Below are 26,826 nucleotides of genomic sequence, written 5' to 3' on the forward strand. Positions count from 1 at the left end.
GGCGAAGTGAACAATAGCGGCGTAAAAACGTTCTAAACGCCGCCGTGTTGCAAATAAAACGCGTTTCGATCGAGGCGAATTTTGACTACTTTGGCGTTCCACAGTTCTGTTCGCTTATCACGAGCCCCGGCCCCGCGCTTGCCCGCGCGGCTCATTTGCGCCATTTTGTCCAGTCGCTGTGGTGATTGGGTTTTTGAGAGCTGTACTGGAGCCAATCAGAAGGGTACCGGACAACTGAGAAACGGTAAAGAGTGCGCAGCTCGAGGGGAATGGTAGCAGACAACACGGATTGGTTTATCGTTGACCAACCAAATTACTAATTCTGCAAAATACAGAAATCAAATTCTGTAACGTGAGAACGGTTAAAATGGACGCCGCTTTGTTGCAGTCAGCGCTGTAGTTAACTAACAGCTACCCAACAAACAACAAAGGAGTCAGCTTGGCTGGACAGCTAGTGCAGCGTAACAGTTCCCCGCCCCCACGTAATTTACTAGCGAATTAATTGGATGACAGTGTGACTAGCTAACCAAGCAGGCATCTAGGTATCTTAGCTAGGTTAGCAAATAAACTGAGTGGTTCAGACATTAAATTTCCCGTAGTAGGATAGCCATAGATGGGGATGGTGCTAGCTGGATAAACTAAACAGCAGTTAGCTGGCGAACGTTAAAAAATGACCATCAGCATATTTGTAGCCAAGATAAACTCAGTTAACTAACCTAACATGTCAACGTACTAGCCAAACCTGTGTGACAAACAATTGCTTGAGGTTTTATAGCCTTCATCTAAGAATTTACTGAGTTCTAGCTAACCCAACGCTAGCTAAATTACCATACAGCTTGCTTGCTAACTAGTCTACTTTGTTTACTGGCTTGGTTTAGCTAACCTAGTTAGATCTGTGATTACAAAATAACACGTAAGTCAGCTGTGCTAGCTAGTCCTCCATCACTCGCCAGGGACTTTTGCCTTGTAAAATGTTATCTTACAAATGTCATCATATTTACGCGCCAATAGTGATGCAGCACCGAAATAGCTAGCTATGATAAAACAAGCCCTGTATATGTCGACAATAATAGTCTCGGACATCACTGAAAACTTGTTGCTTCCTCCCCAGAATAGTGAAGTCTGCGAAGAAAATGGAGCAATACACCTCCACAACCAGTGGAGAGCAGATAGTCGTTCAGGCGGCTAATGGCCCGATCCAACAGCAGGTAAGTTAAGTGACCGGAGGGAAATACTCAGTCTTAGAGGGAGGGCGTGTACCATAATAAAATGACAGAGATTTTAGCTAGGTACATTTATATCAAGCAAACTGATTATGGGGATTATGTCAATAACCTAACTGATTTGTGTTTTAGTTTTGGATGCGTGGTCATTACCCAGTAATCTACCCTTTCACTATTAGTATACCATATAGTAAGCTAGCTAGCTAAGTGTCGTCATAACTTATCAGGGAGCTACTAGCACAGGCCAGATTCAAGCATTTAATCAAAACCGGATTTTATGTCAGTACATACGTTTTCAGACACCAACAAAAAGGAGTGATGGCGTTATATGGGCTTATTCACAGGCACAGGGCACGGTAACAGCTGTACAGCTGCAGACCGAAGCGCCCGTCGCCACGGCGACGGGTCAACAAGTGCAAACGCTCCAGGTAGTTGTGAGACCTCTGAGCTTGTAGCCTTAACCTTTCGCATGCAGCCTGTATCCGTGACGCCGTGGACTGACGAGCATGCCCTGCTTCAATCCATAATGGGCCAGGGTGGAGTTTCCAAAGCCACGTGTACCTATGGTGATCTTTGATTACAGAGGTAGATGTTGGATTCACAACAGTTTGATGTGTAGTTTTATTGGTATTGTGAAGAACAGTGCTTTTTGGAAGCTCAGCCCTGATCTGTTGACTGAATCATTTTTCTTTTTGACTGTTTCTTTTGACAATTGGTTCACTTCAGATATGTTTAAAACGGGATGCATAGAATGTGCCCTTAAAAAGGTCATTAGAGGATGCGAAGAGCCTGCACATGCCATTGTTGAGTGCTTCTATGTTTGCAGTATGTTGCATGCGGCTTCATCTGCAATATGAGCCATAATCATAATTACACATTCTGCAGAACACTGGTTTAGATATACCATGCAAGAGTGAGTTGTAGGTGTATAGTGGAGTTGCACTGAAAGGTTTTCTGATGCATTTTATTTCAGCATGTTCTATTATTAACCATATTTGACTCAAAACATTTCCATTCAAGCTTTATATATATATAAATGTAAATTGCTTAGCCCTTAAAAACTTTTCAATATAAACTACATTTGTAACATTTTAAGCTAGTATTTTACAATTTCCATTTCCACTGTATCAACAAACATTGTAAGCATGAAAGCAATTTTTTTAAAAAAAAAAAAAAAAAAAAAAAAAGGAACAACAAAACCCACTTCAGTGAAAACAGCCATTGTCAGACCAGTCCACTTCAGAATGGGTTTTCACATAACTACACAAAATACCTTCTTATTTCTGTTCTCTTGAATATTATATAGAATAGGCGAGGTGCATCAGTGATGTTGCATTCACAGTGTTGTGATATTTACTTTGTGTGTTTTTTAAAGTTAGAAAATAGTCATTTAATTTGCTTGCATACCTTTGCTGTGGACTTGTCTGATAAGCCATATTCAGTCGAAATGCACAGCCTCGATATGTTTTTGGTCATATGTCACAAGCCTGAAGCTGCATGCAGAAATCTCCTCCCATTAAACCCCCCCCTTTCCTTCCCCATCTCAGTACAACCTCAAACTAATCTTGTGCATGTGTGTAGGTCCAAGGCCAACCACTGATGGTGCAGGTGAGTGGAGGTCAGCTGATCACCTCCTCCGGGCAGCCCATCATGGTACAGGCCATGTCGGGAGGGCAGGGCCAGACCATTATGCAGGTGCCTGTTTCTGGAGCTCAGGGCCTACAGCAGGTAAGCGAGCACAAATTGACCTATGGGTTTTATAATGAGTTATTTATACAGTCATTGTGAAGCAATATTTGTACTATTGATAAGATGGAGAACTTCTATTTTTACCAAGCTAGAATACTTCTAGTATAACTAGCCTAATGGTTGCACCTGTTTAAACACACACTTGTTACCTCCTTGGTTTTTCCTTTGTGTGTTCAGATCCAGTTAGTGCAGCCAGGGCAAATCCAGCTACAGGGGGGGCAGACACTGCAGCTGCAGGGGCAGCAGGGCCAGACCCAGCAGATCATCATCCAACAGCCCCAGACTGCCATTACTGCAGGCCAAAACCAGGTCAAGCCTCCTCACCATCTCTTCTCTCAATCACCTGCTGTCATTCTATGATTTAGTGTTTCCGTAGTGATATGTTAGCAGTAATGGTAATTACCGAGACATAGACTTTCTGTATTTGGAGTGTGGATCTGATGGGCTCATGTGGAGTAGTATTGTAAGTAGCCAGGAGTGTGTGCATACTATTTGGTACTAGGCTTGGGTGGTGATGTAAATTTTGACAACTGATTATCATGTCCACAATTATAGCGATAAACACTACTGAGTTGTGAATTCAGTTTGACATACCCCATGTGAGTATTACAGGGCCTTTCATCTGTTCCTATTGTTTGATGCTTTTCTTGGAGCAGCTATGCAAATGATGTGTTGCCCCTCAGTGGGTGAGCAACAGAGAATTAACACAGAGATTTACAAGAACCTTAATTCTGGAAAAACAATGCTATGTTAAAGAAATAAATAGCATGTTTTGGTTCATGTATAGTAGACAGATTTGGGCTTGAACATACTGCAATGCTTATAATCTTTTTAACTTTCAGCCATTCATACTAGCGAGCATTTTTTGTATTCACAGCCACAGAAATTTAAATTCAGTTGCCATTGGCCAAAGCAGATGTATTACTTTGTTATAATGTTGACATATAAAGTTCTCTGTGTGTTTAGTTGGAAACCAAAATATTGCCTAGATGGCACATTGGCACCCTTCTTCTAGACGTGCTCGCCCATTTTTTCCTCTAATGCAGAGTAGATTGTGTTTTGGAGTTTATTTTTTCATTTGAGTTTATTTTTTCATTTCACAGCATTCCTTGCTCCATACAGATAATCTGTTAGTCTTCTCAAGTGGCATTGTAAAATTTTATATTTGTAGTTAATTGATATTTTGTTGTTTTCAATTAAATGCAGTCATTTTTGTTGTATGAATATTTAACTACCTATAGATTAGAATTCTCGAACAAAGGGAAAGGTTAAACAAAGGTAAAGCCAGTAAAAAAAATAATGTGGCAGTGGAATGTGACCAAAAGCAAAACCTGCTTAAGATTGTTACTTCTTTATTTTATTGTTGTGTTCAATAATATTGTGTATTGGCCCAAGGCTGTTTGACACAGGTTTATTTTCTAAAATGTCTCCTAGTTTTTTTTCTCCCTGTGTGCTAATAAAACCTGTCTGTTTGTGTGATAGGGCCAACAGATCACAGTACAGGGACAGCAGCTTGCACAGACTGCTGAAGGGCAGACTATTGTGTACCAGCCTGTGAATGCAGATGGCACCGTGCTGCAGCAGGGTATGACCTACAGAGCCTCTCACCCCACCCCCACCCCCCACCCCCTTTGGAGCTGCATATGATTTTCATGTTTACATTTCATTTAGTGATCCTTTGTTAAAAAATATATATATATAGTGTGTGTGTGTGTGTGTGTGTGTGTGTGTGTGTGTGTGTGTGTGTGTGTGTGTGTGTGTGTGAGAGAGAGAGAGAGAGCATCCTATTGGCACGCTGCTGCACTTCTAAATGTTATTTACTCAGCCTGTCGCAAGTCTTTGCCAACCTGCCTCATCAGTATAGGACAGTATGTCTTATTGCGTCAAAATGTTAATTTGTGTAAAGTTAAGCTTTTATTATTGCCAACACTTATTGACAGCATTGGTGCATTGCAAGCAAAAAAAGGAATTTTGCTATTATTGTGACTTTTAAATGTGACGCTTCTCTACATCCACAGGCATGATCACCATCCCAGCAGGCACTCTGGCTGGCACGCAGATTGTTCAGGCCGCAGGGGGCACCAATACCTCCACCACCAATAGTGGGCAAGGAACAGTTACAGTAACCCTGCCAGTGTCTGGCAATGTGGTCAATACTGGAGGGATGGTCATGGTAAGAGCTTCCAACGAGGTACATAACCAGCTTGAATATACTTTTTCATCAGTCACAGTGGTTGGGGGTGACATGCTTTCTTTTTCCATTACCCTGTGTATTGGATCCAAAAACCTTGCCCTTCTGAACAAATTCAAGCACTCTAATGTCAGTGGTGAACTCATTAATTGAAATGCTTTTGAGCAAATCAAGCAATTCTTCTTTGTGGGAAATCTGTAGTGTGGAATTCTCTTGGTGTTTGCACTCACTCTGGCTTGCATGTCACTGGACTAATGGTATGAATTATAAACTGAAAGTAGAGGCTGCCAATCCTCCCAGCAAATTATACACACAACTGCTCTGTGGGTGTCCTTGCCACAAGGTGACGCTTTCTTTTAGTGACCTTGCCAAAATTCCACATAAATCACATTAACTGCCACCGAATTGAATTAACATGGTTCTGGCCCGCTCGGGCTGGCATGTCAGATGGTGCCGGGAGGAGGCACGGTGCCCACCATCCAGCGCATCCCTCTGCCTGGCGCCGAAATGCTGGAAGAGGAGCCGCTTTATGTCAATGCCAAGCAGTACCATCGCATCCTCAAGAGACGGCAAGCTCGCGCCAAGCTGGAGGCCGAGGGCAAGATCCCCAAAGAGCGCAGGGTGAGTGAAGGACAGCCAGCAGTTCCCCGCCAGTGCGGCCAGTCTGCATAATAACCGCTTCCAGAAACATAAAGCGTACTTGTTCAAACTATTTGACAGGGTGAGGAATATGGCTTTCCTGAGGCCACATGCCTAGTTTCTCCTCACCAAATAATGTTTTGAAGTCTTGTGTGAATCCCAAGCCTTGTTTATAATAGACTTTCTGAGTAGTCTTTCAGATCTGATTATTAATGTAAGTCTGGACAACTGGAACTACTAACCATGCATAAAATAAAATAATGATCCCCCCCCCCCCCCTTTATCCTCTCCCTTCTATATGAATCCTAATCCCCCCCCTTTGGGTTTGCACAGAAATACCTGCACGAGTCACGTCATCGGCACGCCATGCAGCGGAAGCGGGGCGACGGTGGCCGCTTCTTCTCGCCCAAGGACAAAGAGGAGGTGGGCCTAGCGGTGCAGGTGAGCACACAGGAGCATGCCGGGGTGAAACAGGAAGACTTCCCTAGGCCTGCCAACATCCCAGGCTCCCGCTGGCTGTCCGAGCACACAACTCCTCTCGCTTAGCCACTAACTGCTTCTATTGGCCGCTCAGCAAGCATCAAGTTAGCATGCTTTCTAAAGCTGTTTCCCTTGTGGCTTATGGTATGATGTTTGATTTTTGTTTTGTTCTTTTCAATGCAGTGAGTGTGCTTCATCAGCAATTTAACACTGGACTAAACCAAAGGTAATAAGCTAAAGGCTTTAGCGCTTTTCTTGCATACCTCACATACTACTCGAACAAGCACTGCTGTAGCCAAGGAACTGTATGTAACTTTATCAGAATACACTGTAATGTAAAATTATATCATCTTAGGTTGGTATACAGTGACTACTGAAAAATTTGTTAAAAGAAAGAAAATGCTACTTTGCAAAAGCACTATTGCAAGTGTGACCAATCCATTTGCCTTTGAACAGAAATAGAACATTCAGTTGCTCAAGTGTTACTTTTTTGACTTGAAAGAAATTATATTGTATATGCAGGAAATAAACTTAATGTGAAATTTTGAATTAAACTAGCCGGGATTCTATTGCATTTTGAAAGAAAATTTGGCAGTCAGAGAATTTTGCTTTCAATAACCCCCCCCCCCAATGTCTTAATTTTTATTTTTATTTAAATCTCCCTCATGATCCATGGCTCTCTTTGTGGTTGTCCTTTTTCCTCCCTGTGTTTGCTTGCTTTAGTGTATTCTCTGCCCCATCGTTGTTACATGATTGTTGTTTTGTTTTTGTTTTTGTTTTTTTAAATAAAAACACTGAACAAAAAAAAGGTAAACATTTAGTAGCAAAAAGAACCATTGAAAACTTGCTTTTTTACCCCCTTCTTTTCTTGCTTCTGTCTGTGTTGCTGCTTTCCATGGCCTTGTGTTTCTTCATATATTCCTGATGGAGCATTTTATCCATCACAGGTTATACATACATTCACTCATAAACCAAAAAGTAATGTGTACATAGGGTCAGGACCTGACAGACTCCCATAAGCATGTATAGGCTAAACCATTTTGTTAATTATTAGGCTTCATAATTTTGTTTTTGCTAAGGGTGTGCTTTCTCTCTTCCCTCTCTGCCTAAATCACTTCATTCATGGAGCTCTTTCCACGTTAACTAGTAAAAAGCAAACAATGACTTCTCAGGCTACTGAGTGGAGTATTTTGTGCGTGGATTATGTATATAATAATTGATCCACCTGCTTAACTCGGTCCCTCCTCCCTCCTTCTCCGTAGGAGCAGAATCAGGCTGGAGAGGAAACAGTGGCTCAGATGATCCGGGTGTCGTAGCACCAGGTTCGAGAGCCTCCTCGTTCTTGAGTGACTTCGGAAGCCCTACACAACCAAGTGCCCCAAAATAAATAAGACCATATGAATATGGTTAGACCTAGCCCTTAATGCGATTGTATAGCGTTTTGAGTTACAATGTCCCTCTCCCCTGCTGCCAGCAAGGGCCTGGCTTTAATCTCTAGGGCGTGCTCATACCAGTAGTGACAAGCATAAGGTTGGAAAATTGCATTACCTCTAGTGGTTAGTTTGTTGCGTTCATAAAGCATGAGACTAACGGGAAGATGTGGGCATTGTTACTGTGATCTGTTCCTCAAAACAGGCCGTAGAAATCTATAGTGACAGCTGTCTAGGTAGCTAGTGTACAAAGATTGATTTTAATTTTTGGAGGCTTTATGTGGCTCTTTTGCATCTAAAAAGTGATTTTGTTTAAAAGTACGATTTGTAGAACCATGTGACCTATTTAGTGCAGTTACCTTTGTCTGGTATTAACTCGAGATTAGTGTCAGTGTGCTGTGACATTCTCAGTGATTTATTTTTCTTTTTCAATGGGCCAAAGCAAGGGCTTTTGGAGTTTAACCTGTTCCAGAGGAGCTCTCTCTGGGCCTCTGCCTTGTACATTACTGATTTGTAACATGAATACCTTTTTGCATTTAAATTTTGATATGAGGTTTTGTAATTGGAGAAACTTTTTTCCAAGTTTCATTTCATCTCTTTGTGCCCACTGATTGTAATTTCTGCAGTACATATTTTTCTGTTTAATTTGAAATGGCCATTATTAACTCCTCTCCTCAAAACCTGCTGTACTGTCATGGCAGGAACGTGTAGATACAACTGATGAATTCTGATTGTTAGACATTTGAAGTCTTTAAACATGATCTGTTTTGATTAAATTTTGTCTAATCAATGAAGATTTTAACATTTTGTGATGGTTTTTTTCATTTTCAGTGTAATGTGTCTTTTCAACACAATACTGTTTTGAGACTGTAAATGATCCTCATTCTATCAAGTTGCATAAGTTGCATTCTGTCCTTTAATCCTCTTAGCTCTGTGGAATGAAGTCAGAGTTTTTAAATCCCTAATGTTCAGGCCAGTTTCTTCATACTTACCACTCATTGCTACTCCACTGCGTCCCTAGTTTACTGTATGAAGTTGTGTTGTGTATCTCAATATGCCTAGAGATAAAGTGCCACTAGAACATAGAAGTCTTCAGTTTGGCAACACTTAAATTGTGTAGACTAGACTTTTTATTGTTATTGCATTACTTTGTAAGTTATATTTGTGGGCATTTAAAAGAAAGTAGGCAATTTCGTCTGCATTGTTTGAGATGGTGTGAAAACGCGCCTCCCACTTATTGCTGCTGCGGGCAGGTGCCTGAGCTTAGGCCCCGCCCACTGTTAATACTGTCTATTGCGGGTTGGGCAGTAAAATTGAAATCTCTGATGAGCCCCTCTTTATAAGTCAAATCACTTTGTCGATACGTCGATGCACGCTGCTATTCTTTTTTTCTTCTTCTAATTTTCACTCCAAGTTGTGTTATTACGGAGATTTTAGTGTAAGCTTGCATTCGGCTATTTCTCTTTAACTGCTACAAGCACCATAGGCTAGAGGACGACGCAAAAGGTTACAGTATCCCAGCGAAACAAGCCGATTTAATCGTTATATACCGGCGAAGGGGAAAAATTAATTGTAAATAGCTGTTCGTTTTAGGTTTAGCCTTCAAATACAATGACCGATTCCATCGTCGATGCAAAGTTGGAGTTGAAGCAGGCCAGTAAAGAATTCAAAGAGAGCGAGAATGTAGCAGAGAAGTATTCCGCGATGACAGTGTCAAAGAACAGCGACGTGAACATGAACGTCGGCGAACTCTCCGCCGCATTCACTGCGGTCCCTACTCACAAATCTGTCAAGAAGGTAAGATCTTTTTCACCCTAAAGCGAATTGTTATGGGATAAATATGCATGTTCGTTCAAAACAGAATATGGCTGCTGTCAGATTGGGACAGGCACTCTCTTAAATAGGCTAGTGCCACATCCTACGGAGCGCAAAATTGGGATCAGAATTCAAGTAATCCTGGATAGGTTGTCTCAGGCAGGTTAGCTGGAGTGCTACATTTACGTATCGTTGCTTTGAGTGAAGAGCATTTTTACGAAAATATTTTTTTCCCCGGCGTTTTCAAGCCAGCGTCACAAACTAGGACAGTTTCACCTCGTACCAGAACCAAGTGCAAGGGGATCCTGTGCATCCTGTGAATTTGACATTTTAATTATTTTTATTTGGTGGCCCGGTTCCCACCTTTTTCTGTGTGATATCAAGCAACTGAAACATTCCAAGAACTGCAGTGGAAATAGCCATCAATTCTTGATTCTATTCAGAACTGACCTTAACCCTGATATCTCTATGCTAGCCTAAGGCTACGCAAACAGACACTCATTATGGCCTCTTTTTTCAATTAGCAAATCTCTATAGACTAAAAGATCAGTAATGCAAATCACTGTGTGAGTATATTAGAAAAATCAAACCTCGGGGAAAAATCCTTTTTGATCATAGTGTATAAATCTATGAAATGCCTCTGCCAAAAGTGTGTGTGTGTGTGTGTGTGTGTGTGTGTGTGTGTGTGTGTGTGTGGGCGAAGTAGCCCCCGTTCTCAACCCACTCAAACCAGTTGAGTTATGCAATAGATCTTACAGCAGATTTCTACTGTATCTCAGTGCCATATGTTCCGTAACCTGAGTTGATTTATGTATTTTGAATTTAAGGTGTTTAATTTGTAATCTTTCATTCTGGAGTATGTGGAGACACTTTTATATATTGTTGTATGTTATATGATTTATGTATTGGTATAGCACTTTGCCTAGACACTCACAGCAGTGTGTATAATGGAGACTTAGCTGAATCACTGTTTTGCCATGACTGCCTGGATGAACAATATAGAGGTTGTGATTTCCCTGGTAGATTCTGGTAATGGTTTGCCCTTAGTAGATGTTTGGTGTTTTCTCTTAATTGGTAGGGCCGCTAAACGGTACCATTGCATAAAGAAAGGCCTTTTGTTGCCTCTCTTTAAATGACCAGTGACGGACATCAAATAATCCATTTAATGAAGTAATGGGTCAAAATTGTCCATGTTACTGTTCTAAAAATATAAATAAAAATACAAAGCCAAACAAAATATACACTGTTTACTTTGCAAGCACTGGCCCTATTCCCTTTCATCACCTAAATGTGGGAGAACATTTCTCTCTCTGTATACACAGTATTGTCATGGCTCAGATGACTTGAATCCCAGTAAGGGTGAAGTTTTGGTAACACCAGGAGAACTCGCTTAGAGCAGAGAAATATGATGCATTTCTAGCGATTAGCTTGGGACCGTTGTCCCTTGAAGTTCTCCGGCTGAGAGCTGGCGTATGGCCACGGCTCTGCCCCACCTGCTGAGAGCTTGGCTCTGGCCTTACTTTCTCCTTCTCATCATGCTCCTCTGTTGTTTTTTCCCCATTCTTTCTTTCTTTTTCTTTTTTGTCAGAATTCACATAGGCCTGGGGTTTGGAGTTTTGTACTAACACAAAAATTCAGTCTTTGTTTTCTTATTCAATTGGAGCTGCTCTTCTTGGGACGTTTGATGTGATTTCATTAAGCTTGTCTGTCTTTCTCAAAACCTATGGGTTGTATGTTTTGGGGTAATTAGGGTTTTCTTTGGTCACTGTGAAATGAACAATTGATTTAATTAATTAATTTAATTAATTATTGATAAGATAATTTACTTTTCATTTTTGATTAGATAATATTAATTTTTACATTTTCTTCTTAGAAAATTTCAGAAGTTTTTTTAGCAATAGATAAATCTCAGCAGTTTGAGGGCTAGAGAAGTAGTATCTGTATTAAATTCACAAAAACAATATGTTTATTTAAGTTTAAAGTTATGTTTGCTTTAAAACCCATGCTTTACCACGTTAATACTAACTGTTTATGTTAAAAGCTGGCATTTGAGAGAGCCTAGATAGGGAGCATGACCTTTCATTTGTTCATGGTTTGTCAGGACTGCTTAATTCTGGGAGGTCTGCTGTGTCCAAGGTTTCTGGATTCCAAAGTTTCCAATTTTGTAGACCAACATGGTGTTGGCATGGAATTCCCTAGCCTTGGAATTATGGGGAATAGCAGTACACTAGGACAGAAACACTAGTATTGGAGTATGGATTAGCAGGGTATCAGTAAACAACTCTGGAGTACCTGTACATAAACCTCTGGGGGCAGCTCTCGCTCTCGCTCTCTCGCTCTCTGGGGGTGGGGTTAGGGTTTAGGTAGCTCAGTGGTTAAGGTACTTGACTTGGATTGGATGGTTGCTGGTTCAAGCCCCACCTCTGCCAAGTTGCCACTGTTGGGTCCCTGAGCAAGGCCCTTAACCCTCAAATGCTCAAGTTGTACTCAGTCATAATTGTAAGTTGCTTTGGATAAAACCATCAGGTAAATGTGGTTGACCCCTATTAGATGCTTAAGGGGCTTTTTGCAAATAAAGTTTAGCCTAATTCCTTTTTTATTAATTCTGAAGTGTGCTTTAGGCCTTTTTTCAGATTTTTCTTACATGTACACATCTTAAAAACATACACTTGTATGTGAAATATTTGTACATACGTATGTGAATCATGCATGCACAGGTAAAAAATTTGAACATGTTTATGGAAAGAGTAAGAGTATACATGTTAATTTACACAGGATACATCCTCTTTCCCCAGAAAATGTGTCTTTTTTTTGGGACCTGAAAAATGTGTTTGGCTGGGACTTACAGATCTAAAATGGATATATTAGAAGTAGATGCATTAATGGCTGTATTAGACAAGATTGACACCTGGCAAAAAAATATCTGTGTTTTTAAAATGTACTTATTTTATTTTTAAAGAACAGTTGAATGTAGAGGAATAAAATGATCTGCCCATGTAGGCTCTGATGGCAATTGTCATTATTGCAAGTAAGCCCAATACATTTTTAAAGAGTGGTTAGGTATTAACAAATTCTCTAGTGCATAGAATGGGGCCTTCACTGGATGGGAATTACCTCTTTTTGGGGGGAAAAGCCATCAAATTTTATTTAGATACACAAAGTTATGGTGCAAGACTGTAGTGTAAGAATTTAAAAAAAAATCAGTGTTCACCATTTACAATATAGCTTCCCTTCCTGATATAGCAAAATGCCCTTTTGGTCTGTATAACCACCACAAACTTGCATGCCTAAAACATTGAGTGTAAATAGGAAGAAGAGAAGGTTACTGGGAAGAAGAAGGTGAAAGGGGGAGGGTGTTGTTTTGTTGTTGTTGTTGTTGTTGTTGTTGTTGTTGTGGTATACCTCCACCACTCACCTCTGTCAGCTGCATGTCAGCCATGAGGATCGTATCCATTCTCAAGAACCTCCCCCTTTGATGAGGATGACTACATCTAATGGCACAAACAGGGGTAGCATTTCACAATAGTGATGCCCTGGAGCTAGAGGTAGGGACCATGGATGCTAGTGACTGTTCAGGGGTAAGTGTTGGGACATCTTTTTTATGCATGTTGTTGAGCACAGCTCACCAAAACAGGGTTAAAAAAAAGGTTTTACTGTATGTATGCAAAGTGAGTATGTGGCTCTTTTGTGTTAGATAAGTCTAAAGAAAGGTGCCCTTTATCAGGAACTTTGGACACATTACATCTTTAGATGACGGTGATTAGAACCAACCTCAACTTTGTTACTTTTATTTATGAATTCTGTGGTTCCTCTTTGGAATATTTTAAAACTTGTATTTCAGTGTTCACTAACTATCTATAAAGGCATTGCTGTCAAGTTCCTCTTAAAATTGTTTTATACAAAACATGATTTTCAGTGATATATTTAGAACTGAACAGAGCAAATGAGAATACATTTAGCTCAGTGTTATCGTCCACTGGTTTGACATTTTTGTTCATCCTTAAAGGGTGGGAAATGATAGCTCTGCTCTTCAACTTCATAGCAATAGTGACTTTAACCATTAGAACTACCCTGAAAACTTCTATTCCATTCTTATTTATACATCTATTTAAAAAATGTATTTTAAATTTTTATTTTTTAAATTTATTTTAAAATTTATTTACCTCTTCAGTAACTGCATACCACCAGCTGTAACTATGTTTTGTCAACTATGTATGGCTATATCCTGCAGTTTTTACTCAAAACACACTTCTAGTCTCTTACTGGAAAGCTTATTAAATGTTAGGAGCCTTATTTATAGTACACATTGTGATTTTGGTCCTTTTAAAAAAAATTGTCAGCACTAATAATCTAAGACGGAGAAGACAGACATGCTTTCTCTTCCTCATTTACATCTCCCCAACATGTAGTTTCTTTCGCTGCTATAAAGGGCTTAATTTACTGAACCACAGTTCCATTTAATTGAGTAGTCATTGCTCTTCTAGGCAATACAGAGTTTACACTTGTTTTGAGGTATATTGTATTTGATAAGATATGAACCACTGGCCCAGGAAAACCACATGCACATCTTATCAGCTCTTTCCTTTCTGCAAGACATGTTAAGGTGGATATCAAAATGTAAGGTCACAGACAGAGTGAAGTACAGGTTTTGCTTGATATTCAGAGTACTGTACTGCATGACATATAGATTGCTGTTATTATTAAGATTTTTTTTGTGTTTTTTAGTGCATATTATAAAGCATAGATACTATAATCAAATGTTTCTAGCATCTTTCCTCTTTGTGATCTGTGTCAACACTCAAAAGTGACACTCAAAATGGCCTCCATACGTTAAAAGAAACTCAAATCAGGCCTAAGGAGCAAGGTTGTTCTAAAAGCAATCCCTGTTCCAGTGACTTATCACACCACTCTGTAAATTGGCTTCTCTCTTTCTCTCTCTCTCTCTCTTTCTTTCTCTCTCACTCTGTGTGTGTGTGTGCGCGCGCGCTACATGGTTTGGTTTAGCTGGAATTATGCAATATAAGGAAATGCATAGTTCTCTAGTGTGATTCTTGAATTACAGATGCCTCACGTTTGGCTAGAATCACCCTGAATGACACACAAAGAAGAAAACAGGGTTATGCTTTTCTCCTAGATAGCATGCTTGATTAGGTTCTTTTGAACTCTGGCCATGGATGGCTATGGGATTTACACTTGTGACCTCTCAAATATCGGCCAAAGCCTTAGTCGCATAAACCCACACAAATATATAAATAACATGTAAAACTCTGATCTCTGTTTTGTTGATTGCATTATCATTCACATGAAAAGACTTGACCACTATTGAATATTAATAGTAATGACAACTATTTCATTGCTATTTACGATATCAAATATTTACAGTATACATTTACTATATTAACATGGAGTAAATTTAAATGAGGTAGTGCATCATGAGTGGAATTCCAAAGGTGCTTTTGTGGTGTGTGTTTGAAATGTTTCTAGAGTCTCAGTAGCTCACAGCTGTTGCATTGTCTGTCTCGGAAGTATTTCAGTGTTTGTGGTCTGGCAGAGATGCATAAGAAGTTCCTTTCTAGCCTACGTTTTCACGTGCCAACAGATCCTGATGTATCTGGGGTAGGCATTTGAACTGCCCAAGGCAAGCCAATGACACCACTAATGACAGTTGACACCATTTACAGGACATGCACTTTCGCCTCCCAATGCAATACTCAGAAAACAGCATTCAGCGTAACCAAAGGTCTCATTGTTTGTGAAACTGGGTTGGGTGTTATTATAGGAGTGGCTGAAGTCACATTTTTGTTTTTTTGTCAATTACATAATCATATAAAATTTCAAGGTGGCCATAAAAATTTAGTAGAATAGACTTACAGACTGTAATGCAAAGAGATGGGAATGTTCTGTGTGCAGATTTTATTTTAGATTGTAATATTTTTATTATAATATAGTGAACAGATGGAACAAAGATTAAGAACAAAAGGTGACGTAATGGAAGATGCAGTTATGCCCTGTAGTTAATTTACTGTCTGTCAATGGATAACTTCATTAGCTGTAGTATTTTCTGACTCTTGGTACTTAAACTCTTGTTTATAGTTCCACATGCTGTGTGGTCAAAAATTAAGTCCGCTTTCTTTTCTGAGCTTGCAGCAGCTCCAGTTTGCCAGCCAGGAAGAGAAGCAGGAGTTCAGCAAGTTCCCCACGAAGACAGGCCGCCGCTCCCTGTCCCGCTCCATCTCGCAGTCGTCCACCGACAGCTACAGCTCCGGTCTGTCCTGCCCACTGCTTCTACAACCACTCAGAATTGTTAATAGGTCCCACAGAGCAAGGGTTCTTTTTCCCTGTTCCCAATACACCTGATGCAACTGATAAACTGTTTGATATTTAGTTAATGAGGTAGGACTGGTGTGCTAGTAGCAGAACCCCTAAAACTGCAGAACCCCTGACATAGAATATGGTATTTGATATTATACACATTTTATATGTATATTAAAAATTATTATTTGTGAAACGTGAATCTTTTTGTAGAAAATGCACATTGATAAAGAAACCCTTGCTATGACTGTTAATGTTTGGCGATGGTTTACTCTGCTGCTAGTTAGAGAGAGACAATGATACATGTGTTTAATGTGCCTGATGGTATTTCTAACATGTCGATGAGGTATTCATTCCTCTAATAAAATCTTTTACATTATAGCATGACTGATGGCAGAAGCACCAACCCCAGCAGCAGTGTACAGTGTTTACAATTAAACTGTCTAATTTTGTACATGACAATGGGGAAAAAGTCAGTTAGGTATTTGAAAAATGTAGAGATTTTTAAAGAAACAGTATCTATGTGTGCAGCGTATGTGAGTAGTATTTGCTGCAGTGTTGTTTGCAGTTGTAGCCACTGGTCATTCTATCTCTGTGTGCTGATTTCACAGCTGCTTCCTACACGGACAGCTCGGACGATGAGACATCTCCTCGAGAGAAGACTCAGGTGAACTCCAAAGGCAGCAGCGACTTTTGCGTCAAGAACGTAAAGCAGGCGGAGTTCGGTCGGCGCGAGATTGAGATTGCAGAGCAAGGTGAGGGATTTAGCTTTCTGGGGGACAAATAATACATGTAAAATGTCTCATTCCTTGGTCCCAATTACTTCCACCTGTCCTTAAAAATGTACTCTATGTGCAATAGCTGTAAGTTGGTAATATTTGTATATGTTATTATGAAATACTGCAAAACTTCGTGGTAAACCTGAGGTAAATTGTGTTGTATTTTCATGGTGATAGTTTTTTAGTGTGCAGTAACTAGTTTCAATTGCAGTTCGATTGCTGTGGCTTATCAATAATGTCTTACATAAAGATGGCTATTTTTGGTCATGATTCACACTCCTTAACGGATTAACTAATTTATAACCTTTATACTGTACTTGGGCCACTTATAATTCTATAAATGCATAACAGCCTCAGTAATTCTTACACTGCCAAGAAAAAGATGAGAAAATTACAAAAATCTACTTCAGTTTATAGTTGCTTGTATAGAGGTGGAAAATGCTTTCTGATGGATTACCAGAACTGGTTAACAGCAGTTCCTGGCAGCATTACTCAGCTGCTATTGTTTGTTGTGTTTTTTTTTTTCAGCTGTTTGTCACCATACATCTGTTTGGAATGAAACAAGACATTTCACATTTTTATTGCTCCAGTTTTTTTTTGGAATTTCAGGATTAAAGTTAGAATCATGGTTCTGTTTAATAGGCAGATAAATCCCTGGTTTTGACTCCTGCAGTGCTGAATAACATCTCTGGTGTTTCATGTGAAATACAGCTGAACACAAACACATACTGCAGGAGTTAATTCAGGCCTGGGGATTTTGCTGTGTATACAAAATATTTTTGGCAACTTTTCTTGTTCTTGTTTTTGGACCTAGTGGTCAGTGTTAAGCGTATTCATCTTTTCAATTTGCTCACAGACATGTCTGCTCTGATCTCCCTGAGGAAGCGCGCCCAGGGGGAGAAGCCACTTGCTGGGGCCAAAGTGGTTGGCTGCACCCACATCACTGCACAGACCGCAGTATGTTTTGCAAAGCCCATGTGATCTTCTCTTATTCTGAAATCTAACAGAGATGTTTAATTTCTTTAGGCCTGCTGTAATAAACTGTCCAGCTGCCACTTCTGTAAATGCGCATGCTACCCAGAGTGCACGTACGCATCTATGTCTACGAATGGTTTTATGTGTGCCTCTGGTCATTTGCCTGTTTGTGCCGGTATCATGCAGGTCCTGATTGAGACGCTGGTTGCCCTGGGCGCTCAGTGCCGCTGGGCTGCATGCAACATCTACTCTACTCAGAATGAGGTGGCGGCTGCCCTGGCAGAGACTGGTAAAATGAACCACAAACCAAATTTGTCTAGTGTCTAGTCCTCAAGGGCCACATCACTGCAGATTTGAGTGTTGTGCCTAATTTATCATGTTTCAACTTGTCACTTGATTATCAAACCCAATAGTTGACTTGGAGCTCAGAAAGCATGGGAACAACTAATGTCTGCTGTGTTATGACCCTCAGTGACCCTACTGCAATAAACCCTTGAAATCATCTATAGTTAGGCCCACTCCAAATTCATCTAAACATCTATGGAATGCAAGTGATGGTCAAAATCATGTGGACCATGTATTAAAGAATATGTTTGTGCCCACACATCACCAATCACCCTCATATGTGCATGTGCCAGATGAGATAACACTTCCCTATCATGCCAGCATTTGTGTTTTAAAAGGAGTGGCAGTGTTTGCCTGGAAGGGAGAATCTGAGGATGACTTCTGGTGGTGCATCGACCGTTGTGTCAACACGGAATGCTGGCAGGCTAACATGGTATGCGCATCGTCTCATTTCGCCCAATCATAACAATTCCGTTATCCAATCCCACTGCACTGGAATACTGATGTTGAGTTTGCGCAAGAACATCAGATTAGTAGCTACTAACTGGCAGCTGCATAGTGTTACTAGCAAACCTTTTTGTTCCCACCCTATACTGAATTACAGTTTCCACCCATATTTAATTGTCATTGCTTTCTCAATGACAGATCTTGGATGATGGTGGTGATCTGACTCATTGGGTATATAAAAAGTATCCCAGTGTGTTTAAAAAGGTGCGAGGAATTGTGGAGGAGAGTGTCACTGGAGTTCATAGGTGAGACGGGTATCACTAATATACTCTACACTGTGCCACACACTCTAGAGTGAGGTGTCTCTTATAGCAGTGTGTACCCAGTTTGCAACATACCTGAGATAAGCAATCAAGAACACTAATGCTAGTTACAGTTGTGTGGGGAGCTAAGATATGATCAAAAATATGGACTGGCATGACAGCTTTATAATATGTTGTACGCTGAATCATCAGCTACATATAGTGTATTTTGAAGCATCAGCTACATAATAAATCACACATTGAGCAGTGTCACTGGGGATGCAACTTACACATTTCCTTTGATATGACTCCCTCATGGCTTCAGACTGTACCAGCTGTCTAAAGCTGGAAAACTCTGTGTCCCTGCCATGAACGTCAATGACTCTGTCACCAAACAAAAGTTTGACAACCTCTACTGCTGCAGGGAATCCATACTGGATGGGTAAGACCCTTTGATGCTTTGCTGAAATTTGTAGCTTGGTGTGTCATCTCTTTCTGAAGTGCTTTCTTAGTTAAAGCCCTGTTCTGACAGTATGTTATTGTGACCTGTTTCTGTTCCCTTTTCAGTCTTAAGAGGACCACAGATGTGATGTTTGGCGGGAAGCAGGTGGTGGTTTGTGGCTATGGAGAGGTGAGTCAGCACCAGCTCATTTCAAGGAGTGATACAACAGTATACTGTTTTAAAAATGTCCCCAGATTGTGTTTTTTTTAAAAGTGTTGAATACATAAGGCCCAATTGTGCTGAGGTTTGAATTTTGGTGTTTGCTGTCGTGCAGGTGGGCAAAGGATGCTGCACTGCTCTGAAAGCATTGGGAGCCATTGTATGTGTAACAGAGATTGACCCTATTTGTGCTCTCCAGGCCTGGTGAGACACACACACACACACCATCTACATTATAATTACTTGTCAACTTGCAATGAAACCTGATGTAAAGTAAATACAGTTTTATATATATGTTTAAAAATACATATAAATAAACACACCATGAGTGATTTTTTATTGGAGCCCCTTTCATTTTAGCAGCTGTTTTAGTTTAATATTTATATTTGCATAGGTAATCTGGAAAATTTCAACCTGTAACTTTTTTTTTTTTTTTTTTTTTTTTAGAATATTTTAACTATCACAGTTAACTTAAACAATATGTCTAATGTTTTTCCACAGTATGGATGGTTTCAAAGTGGTCAAACTCAATGAGGTAGTTCGCCAAGTGGACATGGTTATAACCTGCACAGGTAGCCATCCTGATGTTTTATTACCAGCTTGTGTTTTTTCCATGTCGCCCCACTCCCACTTCGAAAGCTATTCTCCAACTCTAATCAGCACTCAAACATGCCACCTGATGCCCTAGTTTCCAGCCTCTTAGCAGTTCCCACTGGGTGCAGGGTTTGTTTGAACTGCCTGGGGGAAAACCAATGTTTGCACTCAAAGTGCCGTAAATCACAGTGGGATGTAGACTGAGAAGGAGGCAGAAAAGGGTGACTGCTTTTGTAGTCTTAGGGTGTTCGGTCTCGCTTTGCCAGTGAAATACTTTGTATTCGCTAAAGCCATTTGAGGAAAGAATTACTATAAATGCGTCGTTAATTTCCTAAACATTAATGACTGTTCACTTGTACCTAACTGCATAGACCTGATGCTGTTCTCTAGGGTCATGAAGGTTGGCATGAATCTGTGTTCACAGGGAACAAAAACGTGGTTACCCGTGAGCAGTTGGATCGTATGAAGAATGGCTGCATTGTATGCAACATGGGCCACTCCAACACAGAGATTGATGTGGTGAGTTTTGGAGAAACTTATGAACCAGTCTACTCTTGAACTCCCTCTACCCATATTGTTTCTCTATTTTCTTTTTTTTCTCTCGTACGTCCCATCTCCAGTTATACCTTGTGTAAAAGCAACTTTACTCTTATCCTGATGTGTTGGGATGACTGAATTTGAACAATGTATGAAATGGATCCTCCCTCGTTTGGTCATACTATTTTAATGAAATCCGCATTAGGAGTTAAACGTGGCTGTGAGAATGTGAGACTGAATGGCGTAAACCATCAGAAAGCCTCTGATCCGCCTATTACTCAACATGGTGAGGATGTGTGGATGTTCTGTATTTGAGCTGAGTTGAAATGAAGGTGTGTGTGTGTGTGTGTGTGTGTGTGTGTGTGTGTGTGTGTTTGTATGGTGCTCACATTGTTGCTGATGTTCTCCATGCATAGGCAAGTCTGCGGACCCCAGAGCTGACCTGGGAGAGGGTGCGCTCCCAGGTAGACCATGTCATCTGGCCTGATGGGAAGAGAGTCATCCTGCTGGCAGAGGTGCTTCACTGCTTCTCTTTCATCTTTTGAATGTTGGTCCCATAATATGCATGATGGGATGCAATAGCTGCTTGTGTTATGGTTTCAGGGGCGCCTTCTGAACTTGAGCTGCTCCACAGTGCCCTCTTTTGTGCTATCCATCACAGCCACCACACAGGCGAGTGTACTGTGCTCTTGAGTTTAATCTTTCTTTTTTTTTTAAATAATACAGTTTTGCATTATTAAAAAAAACATCAGTATACATTTTGCTGCTCTGCGTTTTCAGTCCTATTTATCTGTCTGTCTTTTTGTATTTTAGGCCCTAGCCCTTATAGAGCTGTACAATGCACCAGATGGGCGTTACCGACAGGATGTGTACCTGTTGCCCAAAAAGATGGGTAATACTGCATTATGGGGAAGCTGCACAAAATGGCTCATAATAAACAGTATCAAAATGATCAAACACTGACCATGACAAAATATGAATGTGTGTTTAAGATGAATATGTGGCAAGTTTGCATCTGCCCAACTTTGATGCCCATCTCACGGAGCTGTCAGATGAGCAAGCTAAATATATGGGCCTCAATAAGAATGGACCATTCAAGCCAAACTACTACAGGTAGTAGCATCACATGAAGTAATGTAGAACTACTAGGCTGTACAACATTTTTGTAGCAATTTTCAATTCAAGATTGGTGTCACAGCTATTAGATTCTTTGAATAATAGAATAAGCACTCCATCTCACTGACAGTGTACATGATTAAGAATAAAATATATTTGTCACCCGCTACTGTTTCCAAAGAAAAGGTCAGTTTTACCTTCAGCATTTGTAGAAGACCTAGAACATTCTAGGTTATATTATTCGTACCTGAGACAAGTTGAATCATAAAAAATTAATTGATATAATAGATGCAACATAAGTGCATGATTTCTTTCTGACATGCTATATAGTATATTGCGCATAATCATGTATGTTTACTTTCACAGATATTAGTATGTATGAATCACAGTGACCTTCATCAGGGAAGGAGAGACCTGCATTAGCCAAGCAAACCAAGAGATTTATTTTCTATTTACTGTACATTTCTAAAAGGAATACTTGATTCAAAGTGAATGTTATTCTTATTTATAGTGTTATTAACATATAGTGACCAAATTTATGTTTTCCACATGTAAACTATAATCACCTAGCATTTCATTAGATTATATTATACTGTATGCATATCTTCCAATCATATTATGAGGGGACCATGGTCTGTAGGCCTAACATTGTGCCATATTTTGGTGGTGGTGAAGAGTCTAAGGGGTACATTCTGTCCCCCTTTTTTTTTTTTTACGCATTTTAGCACTCATTTTGGCTTTCAACATTACATAGACCCGTCTGCACGAAACTCAACAGAAACAAGATAGTCAAAGCACTGAATTATGCTCTCAACAATTTGGTTCATGACACACTTAAACTGAAGTGTGCTTGTACGCGCATACGTCAGTGTTACATTTATGGAATTTAGCAGACATCACATTACATTGTAAGAATTCAATTTCTTTCCTGAGTAAGAAGTTATCATAAGTATACATGTCAGTTCTCCAGAAGAAAGTAACTTTGTCTGCTGTTATGCAATATGTATATTACTCCCAAGGGCTAGAGTGTTCTAGAGTTAGATACTCAGTATAAACTGGGAGTACCAGGACAGAAAGTTGCCTGCAAGAATTTGTACAAATAGTGACAGCTCTTCTCCCACCCTCTCTACTCATTTTATCAGTGTCCTTCGGCGGTATTTTACATGACTTCAGAAATTCACCCAGAGCTGTATGTGCAAAGTAATAGATGGGTCAAATGGACTTCATCCAACAATCAGATAAGAGATTAAACATTTTGCTTTTGATGTGAGTTCCATGATTCTTTTTATTAACAGCAGTTTCCCCAGCACATGCCTGGCTCCAGGCACACAACCTTTGGTTAATATATCAAAATCAGTGAAAAAGTCTCAAACAAATATCACTGTGAATGCATTGAATAGGTGTACCTATTTATCTTAACTGAACTAAATTCTATTTGTTAACAAACCTCAAATGTTCAAATGACACATTCCCTGCCATGTTATCATCATTAAATGTCTGATCTGTTCAAAAAGTGGATTGGGTTATTGCTGGAAATATGGATAAGAAAAATTCATATACTTGTGTATGCCTGTAGAAAACTCCTTATAACTTTTACCAATCAACTGGACTCCTTTATCCTTGAGTTTATTTCGGCTGGAAAACCACCTCGGATTTGTAAACAGTTATTACAAAGGCTAAAAGCGTTTAGAGTGGGGAGGAGGGTTGGACTTACCAAACTTTAGATTCTATTATTGGGCTGCCAAGGTCAAGATTATCAGATTGAACTGGGATGTACACGGTACGCAGGACTCCTACGTTTTAGTCTTGCGCACCTTTCACAAGCTCAGCGTACTCTTTTCTTCTCTCTCCATATAACGTTTTCGTACATGTTTTTCCTCTCTACAACCCTGCTTCAAAACAACGTAATTCTAGTCTAAATAATGATAATGCCAGATAACTATGTTGACCTGGCTTCAAAATGGCACAAAGAGAATGACACAACAAGCTTCCGCCAGAAGCAAATGCAAGCCGGAAGCAGCAAGCTAACGTTAGCACCACTCCTAGCAGCAAGGAGCCTGTTGATGTAGCATCAGCAAAAATACTTGAAGCTACCACTAACACAGCCAACTAGGAGGTTAACAATACGTCAGTACAGATGGTCCGATTACTTATAAAGAATCAAATTATATATTTGTGTGTCTCTCTCTCTCTCTCTCTCTCTCTCTCTCTCTCTCTCTCTCTCTATATATATATATATATATATATATATATATTCAAAATTATAGTAAAGTAAGAACGTTTCAGACAGAGGTCTGTGCAAGCAAAGTGCTTCTGAATTAGCGTAAAATTCCTTTAAAAAAAAAAAAAACTTCCACCCAAATTAATTCTAACGTCATTCTATATAGCCTTTTTTGTGTGTTTTGTTTTCATTTTCTTGCAGTTTTTTTTATTTTATTTTATTTTTTATTTTTTGTATTTTATTTTGTCACTTGTTTGTAACCATGACTGGAAATCTTAATAAAATAATTGAAGGGGAAAAAAAGAATTGTTATTTTAATTGTTACTATTAAACTGGAGCAACAATTATTATTACTATGTGGGTCATGGATAAAATTGAGTACTGAAACTAGTAAATAACCAGCGGGACGGTGGTGGCTCAGTGGTTAATGGTCTTGAGCAGTAATCAGAAGGGTGCTGGTTCAAGCTCCACCACTGCCATGTTTCTCAGTGTTAAGGGCCCTTGAGCAAGGCCCTTAACCCTCAGTTGCTCTAATTGTGTTCAGTCATAATTGTAAGTTGCTTTGCTTAAAAGTGTCAGCCAAATGCCATAAATGTAACTAATCCAGTTTAATATTAAAGTGTGAATTTATCTCCTTATAGGGAGCTGATCTCCAATTTGTGGTTGGACGATAATTGAAACCTTCCGCCCGTTGTAATTTTTATCCGTTTGGCTTCAGGCAAGTATTATTCACAAGACAAATTCTTCTCTTTAATTACATCTTCGTCAGACCAGAGAAAATGTAGTTTTTTTTAGAACCAACTTGGGTAGTATAAAAAGTAATGGATCTTCAAACTGCGAGACATACAAACACAGATAAAGACTGGAAGACTGTACATTCTGAGAAATGCAAGAAATCCACCTAAGCCAGTCCGTAAGTCTCCTTTATCTTTTCGTTGCATTTGTAATTGTTCCAAATGGTCAGAAAAAAAGAGCCACTATGAAAAAATTTTAAAGTAGCCAAATAGTGTTGCATATTAACACAGAATAAAACAAGAAATTATGATTATGTGTTATACAAAATGTAGTTTTTGTTCTACATCATGAGAAGTTGTTTTAATGTCAAATATCAAACAGTATGTATTGTAGTATTAAGCACTAAAACCATGTTTTGTTATGGCAGTTAATCAACACTTAACACCAAGAATACTAGAATGAGAAAAGGAGTAGCCATTGGAATTTAGCTGGAAACTACATATTGTTGTGCTTGTGTATTTCAGAATGGTAAAGTTGAAATTATCACCAATGATCAAGGCAACAGAACAATACCAAACTATATGGACTTTACAGGCACTGAGAGACTCATCGGAGATGCTGCCAAAAACCAGGCTGCCATGAAGCCAAACAACTTAATATTTAGTTCCATACGCCTAATTAGTAGAAAATTGGACAATCCTGTGATTCAGTCTGACATGAAGCTCTGGCTCTTTAAAGTGACCTGCACAGCGGCAAATCAAAAATCCAAATGGAGTACAAAGGGGAGATGAAGACACTCTACTCTGCGTGGTCCTGGTGAAAATGAGAGAAATTTTCCAGGGCCTATTTGGGTCAGTGAGTCACCAATTCCATCATCACAGTTCCATCTTATTTCAATGACTCCCAGAGGTAAGCTACTAAGGATGCTAGCATCATTCCTGGTTGGAATGTACTGAGAATAATAAATGATCCAAAGCTATTGCCTATGGGCTGGTCAAGGGTAAGAGAGGGGAGAGGAACATTCTGATCTTTGACCTGGAGGGAAACCATTGAGGATGGTATCTATGAGGTTAAGTTAAGAGATAGCGACACTCACTTGTGTGGGGAGCATTTTGACAACCACATTGTCAGTAATTTTGTGGAGGAGTTCAAGCGAGAGCACAAGGAAGACATCAGCCACAATAAAAAGGCAGCTTGTGAAAATACTATACATACTATACTCAGCTTGTGAAAGCAAAGAGAGCCCATCATCTAGCACTCAGGCCAACACTGAGATCAACTCTCTGTTAGATGGCACGGACTTCTACATATCCATCACTAGAGCTTGCTTCGAAGAGCTAAATACCGAGCTTTTTAGAGGCACCTTGGAACCAGCAGAAAAGGCACTGAGAGATGCCAAAATGGACAAGTTCCGCAATCATGACTATGTCAGTTGGTGTTTTCACAAGAATCCTGAAAATCCAGAAGTTTCTGCAGGATTCTTCAATGGCAGAGACCTCAAAAAGAGCATCAACCCAGATTAAATGGTATCTTATGGTGCAGCAGTACAAGCTGTTGCCCTCATGGGCGACACCTTTAAAAATGTCCTGGATTTGCTGCTGCTGCATGTAGCTCTGTTGACACTCGGCATAGAGGCTGCCATAGAAATCATGTCCACCTTCATTAATGTAACACCACCATCCCCACCAAGCAAACCCAGGTCTTCTCCACCTATTCTGATAACCAGCCAGGTGTGCAAATCCAAGTGACTGAAGGTGAGAGAGCCATGACCAAAGACAATGACTTGCTCAGAAAGTTCCATTTTTGATCTCCGCAACTCCCTGCATAGTTCTGAAAATTTAAGTGACCTATGATATCGATTCCTATTGAATCCTGAATGTGTCCTCTATGGACAAGAGCACCAGCAAAGAGAATAAGATCACCATCACCAATGCCAAAGGTTGTTTGAGCAAAGAGGAGACTGAGAGAATGGTGTGAGAGGGAATGAAATAAAGAGGCAAGGTTAAAATACAGAGAGAAAAGTTGCTGCCAAGATTAACCTGGAATTCCTATGCCTATACACAAAAAAAACAGCATTGTGCATGAAAACCTAAAAGGGAAGATTAGTGAGGATGACAAGAAGAAGGTCATTGACAAGTACAAAGAGGTAATCAGTTGGAGAATAATAGGCTGGCTGAGAAGGAGGACCATGTACATTAGCAGAAGGAACTGAAGATTGTGCTGAATCCCATCATCTATAAACTGTAATCAGGGAGGATACCTGCCATGGGATGCT

General features: G+C 39.9%; 3 protein-coding genes across 12 annotated transcripts; all 3 read left to right on the plus strand.

The window, feature by feature from the left end:
* Window positions 1-139: 139 nt before the first annotated feature.
* nfyal (nuclear transcription factor Y, alpha, like) lies at window positions 140-8,514 on the plus strand. 7 transcript variants are annotated; one of them, XM_035521965.1, is made up of 11 exons: window positions 140-244; window positions 1,112-1,208; window positions 1,568-1,654; window positions 2,805-2,951; window positions 3,150-3,281; window positions 4,455-4,557; window positions 4,991-5,163; window positions 5,611-5,784; window positions 6,136-6,243; window positions 6,466-6,508; window positions 7,545-8,514. In XM_035521965.1, exons 2-10 carry the CDS (start codon window positions 1,134-1,136, stop codon window positions 6,466-6,468), a joined length of 1,002 nt encoding a protein of 333 aa, XP_035377858.1. In that variant the 5' UTR covers window positions 140-244; window positions 1,112-1,133; the 3' UTR covers window positions 6,469-6,508; window positions 7,545-8,514. The 7 variants fall into 7 exon arrangements, with proteins under 7 accessions (XP_035377858.1, XP_035377854.1, XP_035377857.1 ...); XM_035521961.1 differs by lacking the exon at window positions 6,466-6,508 and having other exon boundaries at window positions 141-244; XM_035521964.1 differs by lacking the exon at window positions 6,466-6,508 and having other exon boundaries at window positions 141-244; window positions 4,991-5,145.
* A 499-nt stretch (window positions 8,515-9,013) lies between these two features.
* On the plus strand, window positions 9,014-23,150 carry ahcyl1 (adenosylhomocysteinase-like 1). 4 transcript variants are annotated; one of them, XM_027007039.2, is made up of 17 exons: window positions 9,014-9,509; window positions 15,675-15,792; window positions 16,451-16,594; window positions 17,475-17,575; window positions 17,780-17,882; window positions 18,277-18,371; window positions 18,584-18,690; window positions 19,013-19,129; window positions 19,255-19,318; window positions 19,464-19,552; window positions 19,850-19,920; window positions 20,367-20,461; window positions 20,896-20,994; window positions 21,083-21,151; window positions 21,293-21,371; window positions 21,472-21,592; window positions 21,962-23,150. In XM_027007039.2, exons 1-17 carry the CDS (start codon window positions 9,324-9,326, stop codon window positions 21,966-21,968), a joined length of 1,665 nt encoding a protein of 554 aa, XP_026862840.1. In that variant the 5' UTR covers window positions 9,014-9,323; the 3' UTR covers window positions 21,969-23,150. The 4 variants fall into 4 exon arrangements, with proteins under 4 accessions (XP_026862840.1, XP_026862842.1, XP_026862841.1 ...); XM_027007041.2 differs by having other exon boundaries at window positions 15,678-15,792; XM_027007040.2 differs by lacking the exon at window positions 21,962-23,150 and having other exon boundaries at window positions 21,472-21,596.
* A 1,859-nt stretch (window positions 23,151-25,009) lies between these two features.
* Window positions 25,010-26,564, plus strand: hspa1b (heat shock protein family A (Hsp70) member 1B). Its single transcript, XM_035521856.1, is given in 9 exon segments — window positions 25,010-25,292; window positions 25,295-25,522; window positions 25,525-25,594; window positions 25,596-25,752; window positions 25,754-25,980; window positions 25,982-26,025; window positions 26,028-26,216; window positions 26,219-26,353; window positions 26,356-26,564. Coding segments are annotated over 9 exon segments (1,506 nt in total). The 3' UTR covers window positions 26,529-26,564.
* Window positions 26,565-26,826: the final 262 nt, after the last annotated feature.

Source organism: Electrophorus electricus, chromosome 23 (genome assembly GCF_013358815.1).
Source record: "Electrophorus electricus isolate fEleEle1 chromosome 23, fEleEle1.pri, whole genome shotgun sequence".
NCBI lineage: Eukaryota > Metazoa > Chordata > Actinopteri > Gymnotiformes > Gymnotidae > Electrophorus > Electrophorus electricus.